The sequence below is a fragment of the Prorops nasuta genome, unplaced genomic scaffold (genome assembly GCF_024137725.1).
Source record: "Prorops nasuta isolate Cenicafe-Biocafe unplaced genomic scaffold, Cenicafe_Pnas_1.2 PNAS00004, whole genome shotgun sequence".
NCBI classification, from domain to species: domain Eukaryota; kingdom Metazoa; phylum Arthropoda; class Insecta; order Hymenoptera; family Bethylidae; genus Prorops; species Prorops nasuta.
Window position 1 is genome coordinate 5120396 of NW_027116801.1, and position 15921 is coordinate 5136316.

The 15921-nt window shown below is 41.4% G+C and overlaps 2 protein-coding genes across 7 annotated transcripts; one reads left to right on the forward strand and one right to left on the reverse strand.

Annotated features, from left to right (window-relative positions):
• Positions 1 to 1455: 1455 nt before the first annotated feature.
• On the reverse strand, positions 1456 to 13420 carry LOC136773050 (sodium-dependent proline transporter-like). 5 transcript variants are annotated; one of them, XM_066726398.1, is made up of 10 exons: positions 13286 to 13420; positions 12285 to 12447; positions 11588 to 11866; positions 10706 to 10913; positions 10298 to 10491; positions 9225 to 9405; positions 7965 to 8202; positions 6218 to 6556; positions 3956 to 4108; positions 1456 to 1636 (listed from the first exon to the last, which is right to left on the reverse strand). In XM_066726398.1, the coding sequence occupies exons 1-10, from the start codon at positions 13313 to 13315 to the stop codon at positions 1511 to 1513; spliced, it is 1911 nt and encodes a 636-aa protein (XP_066582495.1). In that variant the 5' UTR covers positions 13316 to 13420; the 3' UTR covers positions 1456 to 1510. The 5 variants fall into 5 exon arrangements, with proteins under 5 accessions (XP_066582495.1, XP_066582498.1, XP_066582494.1 ...); XM_066726397.1 differs by lacking the exon at positions 1456 to 1636 and adding an exon at positions 1647 to 3868; XM_066726399.1 differs by lacking the exons at positions 1456 to 1636; positions 13286 to 13420 and adding exons at positions 1647 to 3868; positions 12620 to 12952.
• A 232-nt stretch (positions 13421 to 13652) lies between these two features.
• On the forward strand, positions 13653 to 15861 carry Bet5 (blocked early in transport 5). 2 transcript variants are annotated; one of them, XM_066726404.1, is made up of 4 exons: positions 13653 to 13780; positions 14689 to 14745; positions 14879 to 15088; positions 15145 to 15861. In XM_066726404.1, exons 1-4 carry the CDS (start codon positions 13700 to 13702, stop codon positions 15268 to 15270), a joined length of 474 nt encoding a protein of 157 aa, XP_066582501.1. In that variant the 5' UTR covers positions 13653 to 13699; the 3' UTR covers positions 15271 to 15861. The 2 variants fall into 2 exon arrangements, with proteins under 2 accessions (XP_066582501.1, XP_066582502.1); XM_066726405.1 differs by lacking the exon at positions 13653 to 13780 and having other exon boundaries at positions 14605 to 14745.
• The last annotated feature ends 60 nt before the right edge of the window (positions 15862 to 15921 follow it).

The following is a 15921-nucleotide window of genomic DNA, read 5'->3' on the forward strand; positions in this document are numbered from 1 at the left end:
GCTGATTTACAATGTTGCGCTTACACAATGACATTTACAAAATGATTAATCTCGAGGTCAGGTATAATGAACAATTTTGTGGATACACACACATACACTCATTTGTAATCTTCTCGCTATTTGAAGAAATAAAATGACTGCGTGGACTTATATATTATTGCTATACGGTATTAATGTACATATACATGAATAATTGTAGAATATATTTTCGTTGGAAGAGCAATGGCGAGTAAGTAATTAAAAAAAGTATAATCTTCACTACACATGGGCGCTTGGAATCCTAAATAATGACATTCCCCACCTTAATTAAAGGCAGCACAGGGCAAAACTGCGCTGTCCTACGTTTCACCGTCCAAATGCTTTGCCAGAGAGCCTCGGACAACGTTACTCGCGTGGTGTATACTGCAGAGAGATGAATTACAGATTTTGTCGCTCGAAAGTTGCATTCGTATATAATTTCAGCGAAATTAAGTTACATCAATTTCGATGGGCCTGTCCTACGTTTCATAATCGCATTTTCCAACGTAATTCTCGGGTTGCTCGGATAATACAAGATGGCGCTCTCATTGTAATCGAGATTGCAATTTTCTAAAATCAGTATTGCGCTCGTGTATTCTATATAAATATATATACAAATATATATGTATCACGAATATGATATGCCAGATAGATGGATCATTTTGTTATTAATTATTCTGATCAAACTAGATAAGCGAAACAAACCATTCGATCTATCAAATTACAATAAACTCATAATATAGGATGAGGCGGTGAAGTTTCCGATAGCCCGAAACTGGCTAAACAATAGCTGTGTTAGACCATTAAAAATGAAGCGAAAATTTCCGAATATCATAGCGGTATAAGTATATTATACCGAATAATTTATTATAACTAAATATATATATAGGCTGTTAAAATAACGAATAACTGGTAAAATAGTATTAAAAAAAAGGTAGTAACGCAAGCTATAAAAAGCGCACCTGAAAATTCTGAAAATGTTGAGCGCCCTGTTACCGCCATTTTACTCTTTATATAGCTCTTGCATTAGCATATTCATTATCACGAATATTCAGCTCGCTGAATGAACGCTTTTTTCGTGCTTGACATAAGAATCAATTAACGCTTTCTTATTATTTCCAATCGCTCTTGCCTGACCTGGATAGCTATCGGGAATTTCAAGATACGAAACTTTCGGAGACAGTACTTTAGAGAGCTTCGAGAAAGTTTTGGAGAAAAGTAGCACTAAGTATTTTATATAATTAATTACAGACTAAGGGTAAAATTGGTAGGACGAACGTGCTTATTCCGCTCAATTAAATTGACATTTTTCCAGAGTGTCGGTTAATCATCGAGTACGGGAAATTTCCGTGGATATATATATATATATATATATATATATATATATATATATAGGAGAAAACGTTGAGTCGAGGGATTCAGAGAAACCAGATTAGCTTAAAAACAATTAAGTTTATTAGTCTTACAGCTATTTCTATAAAATATAGGCACCTTAGGGGCTGTCGGATTGGGCATAGGTAGGCTTGACAACTGCTGTGCTGGCGCTGTCACTGTCTAGGATATTCTTTTCCGTGGCTGGTCCCCAGTTCTCCGATGGTCGAAACAAACTCCAATCCCGCTGCGGATAATTAAACGTCTAAAGTCAAGTCGTTATTGCAATTCGTAGCTTCCCTTATCTAAATAATTGACATGAACCTTCCACCAGTCACAAACTCTGCCATGGCACGCCAACTGGGAGAAATCGGAATGCCGTGTCTATACATATAATAACCCAGAATACTTACGGATATCCGAGACCAGCACTCTGCAAACGCCATATTCTCCTTTTTAAGTTTCTTTTCTTTTTTTCTCTTTAATATAAAGATCTTATTAATTAAAGCAGCTTAAGCGAATACATTACCTTACGATAGGCCGTTAACGGTTTGTCTTCCTCCCATCCTATCTTTGTTTTTCTTTCGAAAAAACACATTGGAAAGACGAGTCGCACATGGCGTAAAGCACGAGCGCAAGAAAGCGCCGAGAAATTGGATTTGCATCACGAGCCTCGAGACAGCTCATATACATCGGATTATAGTACTGAATAACCCAATATTACTCAAGCCTCGCTATCGACATTTGTGTTTAAGAGAGGAATCCAAGGTGGAATAAGAAAGCACTAAAAAAAAGAAGCAGGCGAAATGAGAGGCGGAACTATATATACAGGAGAATATCGAAAATTTTCCAAGCAAAATTTGACAATGGCTGTGCAACAGCGGAGTTTTGCCAAGAATATTGGGTGTGCCCCGAACGTGACGTCACGAGATGCAAAAATCGTCAGCTCCCTGTTGCAATCGTGTTCTTCGATTGATTTTTTCGAGAAGTACATTCTCGTTTGGTTGGAAACTAATTCGTTTGAAAAATATTGCTGGAATTTGATGGATCGGGAGCACAATGAGCTTTATCACATCCAACTGAGCCATCCAATCCGCGAAAAGTCCGTCTTTTCGGGTTGGAGCTGTCAGTTCTATCTGGGAAGTAGTTTCGAAGTACAGTGAGGCAAGACGAAAATAGGAGGAAAGGAGATAAGAGTAATGGTGAATTTATCGGGTAACACAAAACGGAAGCGGTCAAGGGGATGGGGGTGGGGGGAGTTGAATGGTAGGTTGGAAGGTTTTGGCGAGGAGAAATAGGTGCGATGCGAGCAATGGAGCGCGGGTGAAACTTTTCGTTTCAAAGTACGATTACCTACGTAGCGTGGAAAAACTTGTATTAAGACGTTCGAGACCTGGCGAGATTTTATACGTTATAAGGTCGAAGTTTTAAAGTGGCGGCCAGCCGCCAATGGTCGACGCTGCCGCGTCGCACCAGGCCATTGCAAAATTGGTGATCGAACCAATGCCAGGAATTACGTCACGATGCCACTGCACGGTCCGAGTTCCTGCTAAACGCGGTTTCCTCCGTGGTAAATACGGCTCGAGATATATATATATATGTATATCACTGCCGAATGAATTAAATCAAATGACAAGGAGAACATTCTAGGAGTTGCAGCATGTACTATATATATATATATATATATATATATATATACCATTTGACAATCACGTTAGAAAGTTATAGAAATTTGATGTATTGGCGCGGCCAGTTATAGACACGATAAATGTATCGTGATCAACAGGTTGCTAGAAAGTCACCCTTCTCTTATTCTTCAATAATCGCCCCTGAGTTATTAGAGAAGGGATCGTTGTTCGAGCCGATTAATGATGTTCTCCCCTTCTTATCTGGTGTACCTTCGAATATCAGGGACGAGCGAGCTATTTTCCCTCAGAGTATCAGAGCGTTAGCATTAAGAATACTTAGGGGACCGAGACGCAAAGATTTTCTCGTCTCCATCATAGCTCCCCCTTTCTTTTCGTTATTCTCACGTTTTAAGAGGCCGCAGAATATTTAGAGTATTGGCTATTTGACTTTTTTGACGCGTAATTCACTGCTCATCGATCAAACGAACGTGAATGGATTTCCAAGCATCGCCCGGGATGATCGTTTACTATTCAAGGACCGGAGGGAGGTATCGAGTAAAATATAACAAACAGTCGTCATCCTTTACATCTTTTATCGTATTGTGCGCCGTTACACAGATACGAAGCGGACATCGGGAGTGCGAGCAGGAGAGAGGCGAAAGCTTTATATCGATGCAATCATTGTACATTTTGCGAGGGAGCCACATTTCCCCCGAACACTGAAAATAAAGCGTAATGCCATCTGCAAACTGTACAGTTATGACTAAGGATCTTTTACTGCCAGCACTAAGCCCATTGACAATGGAAGCAATCATCAAGCCCATATATAGAATATACAGCAATGGTGTATGCTTGAAAAAAAAATTAAAAGCATTATTAAAGCGTTTCAATATAGGAGAGAGTGCATATATACATGCATAGTAATGTGCTATACTGACCGGTCCTTTGTAGAGGCGATAAGCGAAAAAGATGGGCAGTGGTGCCAGTGTCGTCACTCCGATCAGTACGCCAATCGCATTCGCCCAAGTAGGGAAAACATAATCCCCGTAGCTCGCCAGTTTATAGGTGTACATCTGATACACGAACACTCCCTGAAGATGGAAAATAAGAAACGTTATTTACATCACGATCCTTAAGGGTATTTCCAATACCTCCTCGGCAAATCATATTAAATATTCATAATAAATGAATCCCCAGTAGTACGAGCTTATGTACGGCCAGACCGGGCAAAATCCATATCTCCCGCGATAATTTTCATCGATGGAAATAACTTGGACGAATAAAGCTTTATAATTGATTTCCCCCACCGCAGAATAACAATACCCGTTTAACTCGATCAAGTGGTTGTCAAGGGTTGAGAAATGATGCGAACCTTGCTTTTTCTCCACGTATATATATATATATATATATATATATATAGGTTACAGTTAAATAAAGGCTCCTTGCGGTAATCAATTCGAAGGGTTGTTCTATAGATTCGGGGCTGCTTTAAACCCATCCGTACCAGCTGGACGCCTCGTAAGGTGGTGGTATTGTGAAAAAGGCCGAGTTTCGAGCTCGGTCCGCAGGGTTTACGCGATCATTTATTTCGTAACGACTGCGACTCCGCGACGTTAAATGGGACGTGACAAGGGCCATGGCTAACACAAAGGGAGGGATATTATAAGCATGAAAAAGTGCGCGAGAAAACGAGTGGTGCCTCCTCGTTAGCACGATCGTATTCTCCGACTGGAGAACTAGTAGTATAGACCAACGCGCGCGCCAATGGCTGAGGGTATTGGTGTTTGTGCGCTGCTGCAAGCACAAGCTATACGTGTATAGGGCTACAGCTCCTACACAGAGAAAGACTCAGGTGTGTCCGCGTATCTCGAAGCATTAGTCAACTTGTCCATGTATGGTATGCGAATATAGCGGCAGCTTCCTTGCACACTGCTACGTATTACGCACTGTAGATACACGTGGATGGAAATGTTCACAGGTGTAGTATATTATGTACGTGTATACTTGGCACGCGTTTACATACTAAATACAAAGCAACGATAACCCTCCTTCTCCTTCTTCTTCCCCACCACCTCCTCCTCCTCCTGGAAATAAATCACCTCGATCATAAATATAAATAAATTTAACATGGCGCGCGCGAGCTTAAATTGTGTCCCAGTAAAAAATAGCATTTGAGAAATTTACTTGCGCGGGGAATAGGCAGGCGCTTCTTCGCGCAAAGAGAGAGAGAGAGATTTGCCTTACTTCTCGCTACGTAAGCCTCTTTTCGCGTTACATATCGCCAAGCCCGTACAGCAAATAAAATTCAATATGCGAAAGCCACGACCTACATTTTTCATCGGCAATAAACTCTCGGGGCTGCTGCACGGCACAGCAGGAGAGGAAAAACCGACTAAGTAGCGCGAAATTTCTCCAGGACAGATCGTGATTTGCTGCTGGCCAAAGCGCGACGAGGTGAGATTGTTGAATAATTTAGCAGTAGAAACGTGACGCGTCCATGAGAAATAGCTGTAGCGCTAAAGCGACAATGGTTGCGCGAGATTGGAGGAAACGGGATTTTAAAGTTGAATCGAGATATAGTATTGCGGAGAGAGAGAGAGAGAGAGAGAGAGAGAGAGAGAGAGAGAGAGAGGGGGGGGGTGGTAGATGGCTGGTCGGATAGGACTACGCTAAAAGCGAGATAGGACAAAAGGGACGAGTAGAGAAAGGCTCTGGGGGTCTCGAGAGAGCCTTTCGATCCGATAGCAGCTTCGAAACTGAGCTGCCTCTATATAGTAGGCTGGCCGAACAGTCAAATCCATAATCCATGTGTTTGGTTGGCCATAATCTCCCAGACTTGAACTTGCTATCATTCCTAATAAGCACTTGTAAAAGCTTTGCTAAGTCCGATAAAATTAACCCACGATAAAGGCCATACGCTCGAGTTCCGATGATGAAGCACCAAACACACTGCTTTAAATTCCTGCAATAATATAATATCTCGTGAATTTCATACTCGACGCACGGTTATTACCGCGTTTAACGTACTATCGGGAGTTAAAGGGTTTTTCGTATTAGGATGCGATGGAATTTGGCCGATGGAAGCGGTGAGCGAGCCGTACGGCGTTGGCCTTGGACGGGCCCGTGCAGTCGCATGCACACGTCCCGCTTTTTCCTCGTGTCTGTGTCCGAAGGGGGCTTTCGGGGAGGTAAGCACTTACCATGGCAGTGATTGGCGCGAGGACTACCCAGCTGAGCCACCAGTAGGCTCTGAGCACGCATCCGAACTTCATTTGCATCTCGGCAATGTTGCGGAGGAATTTGTTGCAGCCGTAGCACCAGGATACCAGAGCCAGCTCGGCGACGCCGATCAATAGTATAGCCCAGGAGGCGGTGTTCCAGTCCATCAGCGTGAACAGGTAAATCCCACCGTCGAATATCATCGGGATTGCCAGTAGCCAGCAGCAGGTGCATATGCCCAGTATCACCAGTCCCTCGTATTTTTGCAAATCCGGACGTACGTCCAGTATGGCCGTGTTTATCGCCTGCACGCCTGCGAACTGAATCGTAAAAAATAACGACCCGACCCATAGTTGACCCTGGAACCGACCAACCCCATGAGCCAGTCCTCTCCTCTTTTACTCCCGGCCTTTATTTCATTTTATAGCCCTGCCCCCACTCACGTACGCACGTACACACACACACACACACACACGTGCAAACCTAATCCTTCCTACCTCAACCTTCTCCTTCAACTATGTCTTAATTATCGGAACAACCGCAGGCCCAGAGTCACTTTCAGCCCTTTATCCTCGCGCTAAACCTTTCCCCAACTTCTTTATTCTTCTTTATGTACCTACTAGCCAGTTTCGTGTTATTCCCTTTGTTCCTGCCTTCTGGCCTCCGTCAAACCCTTGCACCGCTGCTCTCCTTCCCCCCTATATTCTTTTTATATATCCATCTGCCTATTTTTTATGCAACCACGCACGGCTTTCCATTCATATCTCGCTTTCTTTTGTTTGCTCAACAGATCCTTGCCGGTGGTCCTTCCCTTTCGTAGTTTGCCTTTCAGCGCCAGGAAGAGAAGGAGAAAAGAGAGCAGCGTGCGGAGCTGTGTCTGTGTGTGCGCGCGTGTGTATGATATACGGGCCGGGAAGACTGCAAAAGACCAAGTATAACGCGGAGCGATCGTCTGGCTACTTGACTTTTTCACCGCGATGCGGCACACGCGTATGAATCGGACCTAAAATTCATTACAGCCTTGTAATATTCTCTACCATGCGGTACATGTTGTGTCTTCTTCGTACCGTTGCCTCTCCTTCTTACTCCCTTTTTCTCCATGTACTTTTATATATGTGTGTGTGTGTGTGTATAGTTGTTCTTTTGATCGAGAATAGAGAGGAAAGAGCTTTTCTCACTGCGAGCGTTCATCATTTATCCAAGCGCAACTTCTATCTGTTTAGGCGTTTGCGCTTGGAATGCGAGTAGCGCGAGTTTCTCTTGAATCGCGCGGTCGAAAATACCATGGGATCGAATTATTTGCAGTTCTTTCATTTAATTATCAGGTGAATGGAATTGAGCTGCCGCTATGCCTGGGCCGCGGCTCGAAGCTTCATTTAATCTATTAAACATTCAATTTAGTTATGCGCAGTGGGAATTTAAATCAAAGCTCGTGTAAAACTCGGCGCGCTGTTTAAATCAGCACTATTAATATTGTAACCACCGGAAGTAGAAAGTTTCTACTGTTTCACTCACTGACCTCACCCGTTACCCATTATTAAACTGGATTTATTGCCCGTCCGTTTTCCCAACTATTATCCATGATTTATCGCACTGTTGTCAAGTATCAATGTAACAACGAATCGACTAATTATCCAGCAGTTTTGGAAGTTTGCTTTAAAGCGACCATGTGCATGTAATGTATTTTTGTATATGCCGCAGGTGAATATCCGAAGAGTGCGATCTTACTTGGCTCCCGAGTCCAAGGATGAACAGCATGAAGAAGAATAAAATGGCCCAGAGATTAGGTAGCGGCATTCGAACTACCGCTTCGGGGTAAGCGATGAAGGCCAAAGCTGCACCACTTTCAACAACCTCGTTTATAGGCACGTGCAATCCCTGCGCCAAAAATCCGAGAATGGAAAATATGACGAAGCCGGCAAAGATCGAGGTAAACAGATTCGTGAGGGAGACGAAGATGGCATCCCTGAGGAAAAAAAGAGGCACAGCTGTAAAAAAATGTTATACCTTGGTAGCGGGCGGGGGTGTTAAACGCTCGTGGAAACTCTTAATAAAAATTGGCGGGTTTTATGGCCATGATAAAGTCGGCCAGTCTATTTTCTTCCGACTCTCTGGGATCTGATAAGACTTTTATTAGCCCATCTGTGACTTTACTCGACAATCAATTGGAATCTTGTGAAATTCGATATCCCTTATACACGGAAATGTTTCAATCCACCCCTTTCATCCCTTCCCTCCCCACCCCTCTCTCCTACAATCTCCACTAATATCTCTTTTGTTTCATAATAGTATATACACTAGAAATAGAAATTTCGTTCGCGAGGTGTCTCGCGGTGCATAAATGTCGAAGGGACATGAAAACCGATAGTAAAAATAGTCAGATGTCCATAATAAAATGAGCGATCGAGCGATGGCACATCACTTGATTTCCAGGACCGAACGACGTTCGAAAAGTGTTTTTATTGGGCCATTGGCGTTAAGCTCAAGGCCATCGTATATCGAGCGAATTATGGCCGATAGCCGACATGATTGATTTCGTTTGGTCCTTGACAGGCCGTTCAGTTTGTCATATTGCTTCGATCTGCTTGACGTTGAGGCGCGCATTTGTCGTTTGTACACAGCAATCGCAGAGAGGAAATCAGTAGGCGCAACACACGCACATACACGTATACAAACATACAGCGCGCTAGTATTCAACAGCAAATTAAGTCTCCTCCGCGATAAAATGCAAATGTTGCTGCCGTTGCTGCTCCAAATGATGAATCTTCCGTTGTACCGAGCGGTAATGATGAGGTGAGAAGAAGGAGACTGGAGTGAGAATGAGAGTGTGAGAGAGAGAGAGAGAGAGAGAGAGAATTAATACAAGGTAAGCGTCGTGTCGTGGCAGGAATTGACACGCTGCTAAAGCTATATTGAATGAGGGAGCCTTTTATCGAATTCCTGAGGACAGAAAGGTTAACGGATTATTCGGTACGTGTGAAGACTTACCTATGACAATTGTTGGAGAAAGTACTGTAACTGGAGAGAGTAACAAGAGAGCCGCATCCAATCCCAAGGGAGTAGAAGATTTGAGAGGCCGCGTCTCCCCAGACATTGGCGTCCTTCAGGGTGGACCACTTGGGTGTGATGTACCAGAGATATCCGTACTTGGCACCTTCCAGGGTAACACCTGCGCAATTGTCTCGTTGAGTCGATACTCTTATCGCATCCCACAAGTGCGGATTCTTATTCCTACGGAGGATCGAACACGGGAGACACACCACGCCGAGATAACACGATTCCTCGTAACGCTCGCGAAGAGACTCGTTGCTAAGATCGGATCGGATCCTCTAGAAATCCACGAAAAATGGACAAGACTCTATCAGCGATCCTTCCTCTGCCCTAGGAAACACAAAATATCCCCAATCTATCCGGAACACCCGAGAGCTACCCCCCCCCCCCCTCTTCTTCGAGCCTGTAACACTAACTCTCGGGACCATCGCCGGGAAGCATTCGAAAACTCTCCCAGCTAAACTCGATCCTTCGATATCTGCTGCTACCGCTGCTTCGTATCGCCAAAGTACACCGTCGAAACTATATCGAGCGTCCATGCTTTTTGTCGGGATTTATCACCGTATGCTTCGACATTGCCATTCGGTCTATTCAAATTCCTCCACATAAATGCGCGGATTATACGAGTACCGATGTATATATTATATATAGTTACGGGAAACGAATATATCCGTGTTTATATATATATATATATATATATATATATATAGACACGAACGAACCAAGAGTACAAAGGAACTTTGTCTTCGCGGACCACGCGCGACGCTCGAGTTTTACTCTTGATCGTAACGCGATTTACGATACGACGTCATAAATATAATCACGCGAAATCGAGTCGGAGTTTTGCATGCGCGGCTAAATCCCCACTTATATCATGTATCCAGAAGAACTATCTCTAGCTTGTTAATTCTTCTCTACTCTCTGGGAAAGTTTCGTCCATGGGATAAAAATCCTTTCTCGCTACCTAAAACATAAAGTTGAACTTTAGAGAATCGCAAAGTTATACTTGCCACGAATTAGTAGAGCGAAAAGGACAAAATAGGGAAAGAGGGCGGTGAAGTAGACGATCTTGCCGATGGATTGAACCCCGCGCACCAAGCAGAGGAAGCAGATGATCCAGGCAAGAGTGAGACACCCGAAAAGTTCCCATCGAATCCCTCCAAAATTTTCCCACGTTGCACCGCGAATCCCCAGGACGTAGTCGCTGCAAAATACATTCTGGAATTTACATCTTTTCTCTAACATAATTAGCCGTCTCATCGATCGGCCTGACGTTTATTCAGGAATTGTCTGATGTATACATACGGTGTAAGATCAATATAGTTTAAGGTCTATAGGATGTTCGACGAGCAAACATTTACCTTGGCGATTTAGCTCGGAAATCGAAGGACATAACGTCCTCCGTTCTTCTGAATTACCTGAAATATTCCTCGGACGACAGGACTCTCTTGTAAAGATGGCGAAGGGCCGTTGCATTCCCTGGATTGAAACAGTGAGTTACGTTACCGCCATCTTGAAATCCAAATCCGGCGCAAACATCGTGAATGAGATTGCAAGATTTGTTAAAAAATATCGTCAAGTTGTTCTCCGACTGACACTCCATGTCGCGAAGTCCGCTGTAGCAATCTGTAATTGTGTTAGATTTCTTATATGGGTGATGCTGAAAATTTATTAAACCGTGTCTTAGGTGGTTGCTAGAGATCGAAAATTATACAATTTTCGCGTTCCTCTTTGGTGCTTTGGTGTAGCATCTGCAAAAAATAAGCCGTGACACCGAAGGTTTGAAATTGAACCCTTTGTACTCCGCTCTGACCTCTCTCAGGGGACGCAATGTTCCCTGCGTGAAAACAGCGGAGTGCGGAGGGTTCAATGGGATTTATAAGCTTGGAATATTGTACTTTTTGACAAATCTCAATAATTCCTTAAACAAATATTTTTGTAAACTCGTTTTGTCAATATAACTGGGATGGCGTAAAATATAAAAATTGGAAAATTACTTTTTCTTATTACAATTGTATTGAACGATACAAAAGGTTAAAGAGTATCAATTTTTTGTAAAAGCTGAAAAATAAGGAAACTGCGTTAAAAATTATTTGAAGTATAATTTTCTATGTTCAAACTCCAATTTAATTTTCAAACCTTAGGTAGCACGGACTATTCTTATCTAAATTGGCTAGACTTTGTTAAAATTTAATTTCGTCAGTTCTTACATGAAGTCAACATAAAGGAATGCTAAATTATTAAGTTTCGATTGTTAACAACCTTCCTATTTTTTATTAAGTTATGTATTCGCTAATAACTGTTGGTGTTGAAGTCGTTGTCGCAGTAGGCCCAACTGAGCTTGCTGGAGAAAGATGCGAAGGTGTAGAAAAGGGTCCAAGCTACGATGACCATGTAGTAAACGGTGACAAGACCAATAACGACGAGAGTGGCAATGCCGAGACCGTTGAACGCCGGAGCCATCCTTGCAAAGGCCTCGTAAGGCCCCAGACCGGTGTATTGGCCGATCGTCAGCTCGAGATAAAAAATTGGCACCCCCATGGTGACTAACATGAGCGTAAACGGCACGAGGAACGCACCTACGACAGTCGCCCGTATAATTCAGAAACAAACAACGACAGAAGGAATCGAATACACAGCATTAGTGACTACAGTGACCCCGTGGCCCATGACAAGGAGGCAGATATATATATATATATATATATATATCCTATTTTAACATCTTAAAGGATGCAAAGCCTGGAGAAATACGGATTTAGATTTGTTTCGTGCACTTTACCCGATGTCTCGCTGCTGAGAGCATTCTCATCCGACAAGCCTGTTTAGAAGTGATATTCTACGAGATTCAGCAGACTTTAAGCTTGTTCCGAGGAAGAAGAATGGAAAGAAAAACGATAAGAACCACTCAATTACGAAATTGATCAATATTGATATTTACAAATATCTGATATTTTTCAATCAAGTGTATACGGCGAGCAGAGCTGTGTGTATACGTACCGCCGCCATTACGATAGACCAGGTAAGGGAAACGCCAAACATTGCCGATGCCAACAGCATACCCGATGCAGGATAGAACAAACTCGACTGGGTTGGCCCATCCAGCTCGTTCGGCTGGTAGCTCCACCAAAGCCCCTCCGACCCCCAGAGAAACCCTCTTTGCCTGCCAATAACATGCTCCGTGTCATATTTGCATCATATAAATTATCGCAGGACCGAGAAAAGGCGAAAAAACGCGAAGACAAAACTCTGTATAGATGGTGCACTGGAATTCGAGAGAAACGGCGAAATAACACGCGCGGCTCGTAGCGCTCATCAAAACATAAGAAACTAACCTCCCCTGATATTTACGTAACAAGATCAGGAAGAAGCAGCATCCAGAGAACTTATCTACCAAGTCTAATAGTACGAACGAGCATTGCTAGTTTAATCTAGTCGAGCTATAAGCAGCAAAGAGATAAGGCCGGCCACGGTGTGCTTCTTATACGCTAAAAGTGGGAATTTTTCGCGGACGACGGTAAAGTCGATATTTCTCAGGAGACACGAGATGCTCTCTTTCTTAACGGTATTTTATCGCGTCTTTCCCGTCACGATAGCACTTAACACTAGGTACACAAAAGCAAACGCAATTCGTTTGGTTTCCAATCATCGAAAGATCGTGGTAGACATTGACAGGTTATACCGTAAGAAACGCCGTGTCAGCCGCAGATACTGTACTGACCAGCGACCACTGCACTGAACATTACCACACTACCCCCCCCCCCCTCCCCTACCCTACCCATCACATTAAAAATACCAACTATACATCGTTCGCTTCAACAAACACTTCGAACACGCCACGCGCAACTATAATCACCATCGTTTATGATTTACGACTGCTATGCTATCGGGCGAAAACAAGGTTACTCTTGTAGTTGTAGGATTTGTCACGACGCGCGTGAATCGCGATAAACCAGTTATCCCGCAAAAACGATCCTGTGTTAAATGATGATCGTACTAACCTTCGATGGTCGTCCTCTGGATTCGCTCATGGTGATTTTATTACGTGGAAGATCCGAATGTCGAGAGGAGAAGGACGAGAAGGTCTTCGACTGAAAGGGCAGAGATCGCTTTTGACACTTTTCCTGGTACAAGACAGCAACGACAACTGTATAAACCCAGATATCAAGATAATCTGACCGAGCCCATTATCAAGAACCGCGCGTTCCGACATCCACTTCATACACGCCACGATAGTAAATAAGATTCTCAACTGGCACGGTAATGCCCGATGTTTTATTGGATATATCTGCTCGCGCCAAGATAAATCAAACTCTTTGGCTTTGATCGAACGCTAACCCCCAAACAGTGGGCCGCATATCAAATCCACGTTCACCGCCATATTTCTTCTTACACTTGTTCAATTAGTGCCATATATGCTGATAATTCCAAACCCGCCAAAATTGGTAAGGACGAGGATACGAATGCCGAGGAAAAAAAGTACCCTGCAAGCACTGGTAAGGAAAGACTCGGTATCTGTCGATAGCTTGCATTGTCGACGCAATGGCGAGCCCCGCGGCCCCTGGCTTTAAATGGGAGACACGAGAGAGAACAACAAATTTACTCAATTAATTCGAGGATAAAAGCGACGATTTACTAATTTAGGTCTCGCTATTAGCACCCGCCCTCAATTTAATAAAATAAATCTTGTATCGTGCCAAACTCTGAAAATCGCCCCATTATTGATCCTTTGCTGCTCTATCTCTGTCTCCATACTCTCTATAATATACAATATCCTACTCCCGCCAACGCCAATCGGAAATCTAATCGTTTTTTACGTAAGAGTCATTGTACGCTGAATTAAGAGGCCGAAATTTATCAGCTTTAAAGATCGATTAAATGTAGTACAGTACAAGGTTTTTATATTTTTTTTACTGATTATATCAAATTTCCTGAGATAATTTTGTTTCTTGCAATAATCAATCAGTAAATCTGTGAAATAAACAGATGGATCGAAGTAATCTACATGCGATTTGCGGATCTTTATTAATATTATCCTCTGCCATTGTGCGTAATCTAAAGAAAAATAAATCACAATGCAAAAATCAATAAGTAAATCCTCTATTAACGTTTGCCTTCTTTCAAATAATTAATTTACATTTATTTTATCTAATCAATGAGAAAATAATTCATCTTGGTAATGTTATTAAGAGCGGTATGTCTTTAATGTGTGACGCGTATATTATATGGTACAAGCAATGCCATCTGATGGTAATTTATTCAAGCTGAAAATGTGTCGGTAGTGCAGATTTCACACACTTGCCTCAGTCAATAGTCAGTACCCTTAAAATCAAATCTATTTTTTTGACAAGTTAGATTTAACATGACAATACATAATTTATATATTTTTTCAAAAACTGGCCAGCTTCTGTACTATGGCGAATGGAATAGGCTTAATAAGTCTGGAATAAGTAAGGAAGAGGTAAGAATATCCATCTTTGAAAAGAATATAAATGGATTTTTTATTTCTAACCTTATTTCCATTTAAAATATGCAAAAGTTTTTACTTTTACTAAACTAAATTTGTCTAAATTAGTAACAGCTATTGATCTTAGGAAGCAAAATTAATGTATGGAATGCTATTCTCCATTAAATCATTTGTGAATAAAATATCACCATTGGATACAAAGGAAGGATTTTTATATTACAAAACTAGCAAATATACTTTACATTATCTCGAAACACCATCTGGATTGAAATTTGTATTAAATACTGATAACATTTCTCAAAATGTCAGAGAACTGTTACAACAGCTTTATAGAGAGGCAAGTAAATAATAATTATTATTCAATTTAGTAAATGATAACTTTTCTTATTTTAGGTCTATTTGGAGTATGTAGTCAAGAATCCTCTGTGTCCGTTAAATGAACCAATTCAGAGTGAATTGTTTAAGTTAAAGGTCGATGAGTTGTTTAAAAAGTCTCCCTTATTTTTAAGTAGATCATAATTTTTTTAAATGAGTAAGAACATTTAACCAAATTAATTTAAAACAACTTTTATTTTTAATATAAAATTGTAGATTGTACACTCCTATTTTTTTGAGCTAATTGTCTACATCATATTTATAATACTGATAAGAATAAATGTATTATTACTTTCACGTTATTTGTATAGCTACATCTAAGCAAACTTGTTTTTTTTTTTATATAAAAGGCTGTTAATACCTAAAAAAATGAAAAAAAATAATAAGAGATCTCATATATACGAATGCATTTATTAACAGAAAAAAATGTCTGCTTTCCTTAGAACCAGCTGTACAGTTTTAAGTAGCCGTAAATAGATGCCTAGTAATAAACATAATTCTTATAAAAATACAAATTGAATATTATTGGACTAGTATTTCACTAGTTTCATTGTCTGAGAGAAATTCTGTGGCAATACAAAACAGATTACATTATACACTGGCCAGTTTATAATGCTTTTAGTACAAACAAGATTAATTAAAAATTTTTAACAGTGTATTTAACATATAAAGTTTAGTAATAAATGAATTTCTGAAGTGCACAATTTACTAGCAATCTATTTTTTTTTTTTTTTTTCAGACACAGTATACTTAAATAATACTTTTATTAATATTTTCTTCAGCGTTATCTGTAAT

Excerpts from the sequence above, each read along its gene's own strand:
- Bet5 (XM_066726404.1), top strand. The coding sequence starts at position 13,700 with ATGCTGATAATTCCAAACCCGCCAAAATTGGTAAGGACGAGGATACGA. Across the intron at positions 13,781-14,688 it reads AAAGTACCCTGCAAGCACTG|CTTCTGTACTATGGCGAATG; the intron begins GTAAGGAAAGAC and ends AAAACTGGCCAG. Across the intron at positions 14,746-14,878 it reads CTGGAATAAGTAAGGAAGAG|GAAGCAAAATTAATGTATGG; the intron begins GTAAGAATATCC and ends TATTGATCTTAG.
- LOC136773050 (XM_066726397.1), bottom strand. The coding sequence starts at position 13,315 with ATGAGCGAATCCAGAGGACGACCATCGAAG. Across the intron at positions 10,914-11,587 it reads CAACGACTTCAACACCAACA|ATTGCTACAGCGGACTTCGC; the intron begins GTTATTAGCGAA and ends ACACAATTACAG. Across the intron at positions 10,492-10,705 it reads TCGTCCGAGGAATATTTCAG|CGACTACGTCCTGGGGATTC; the intron begins GTAATTCAGAAG and ends TGTATTTTGCAG.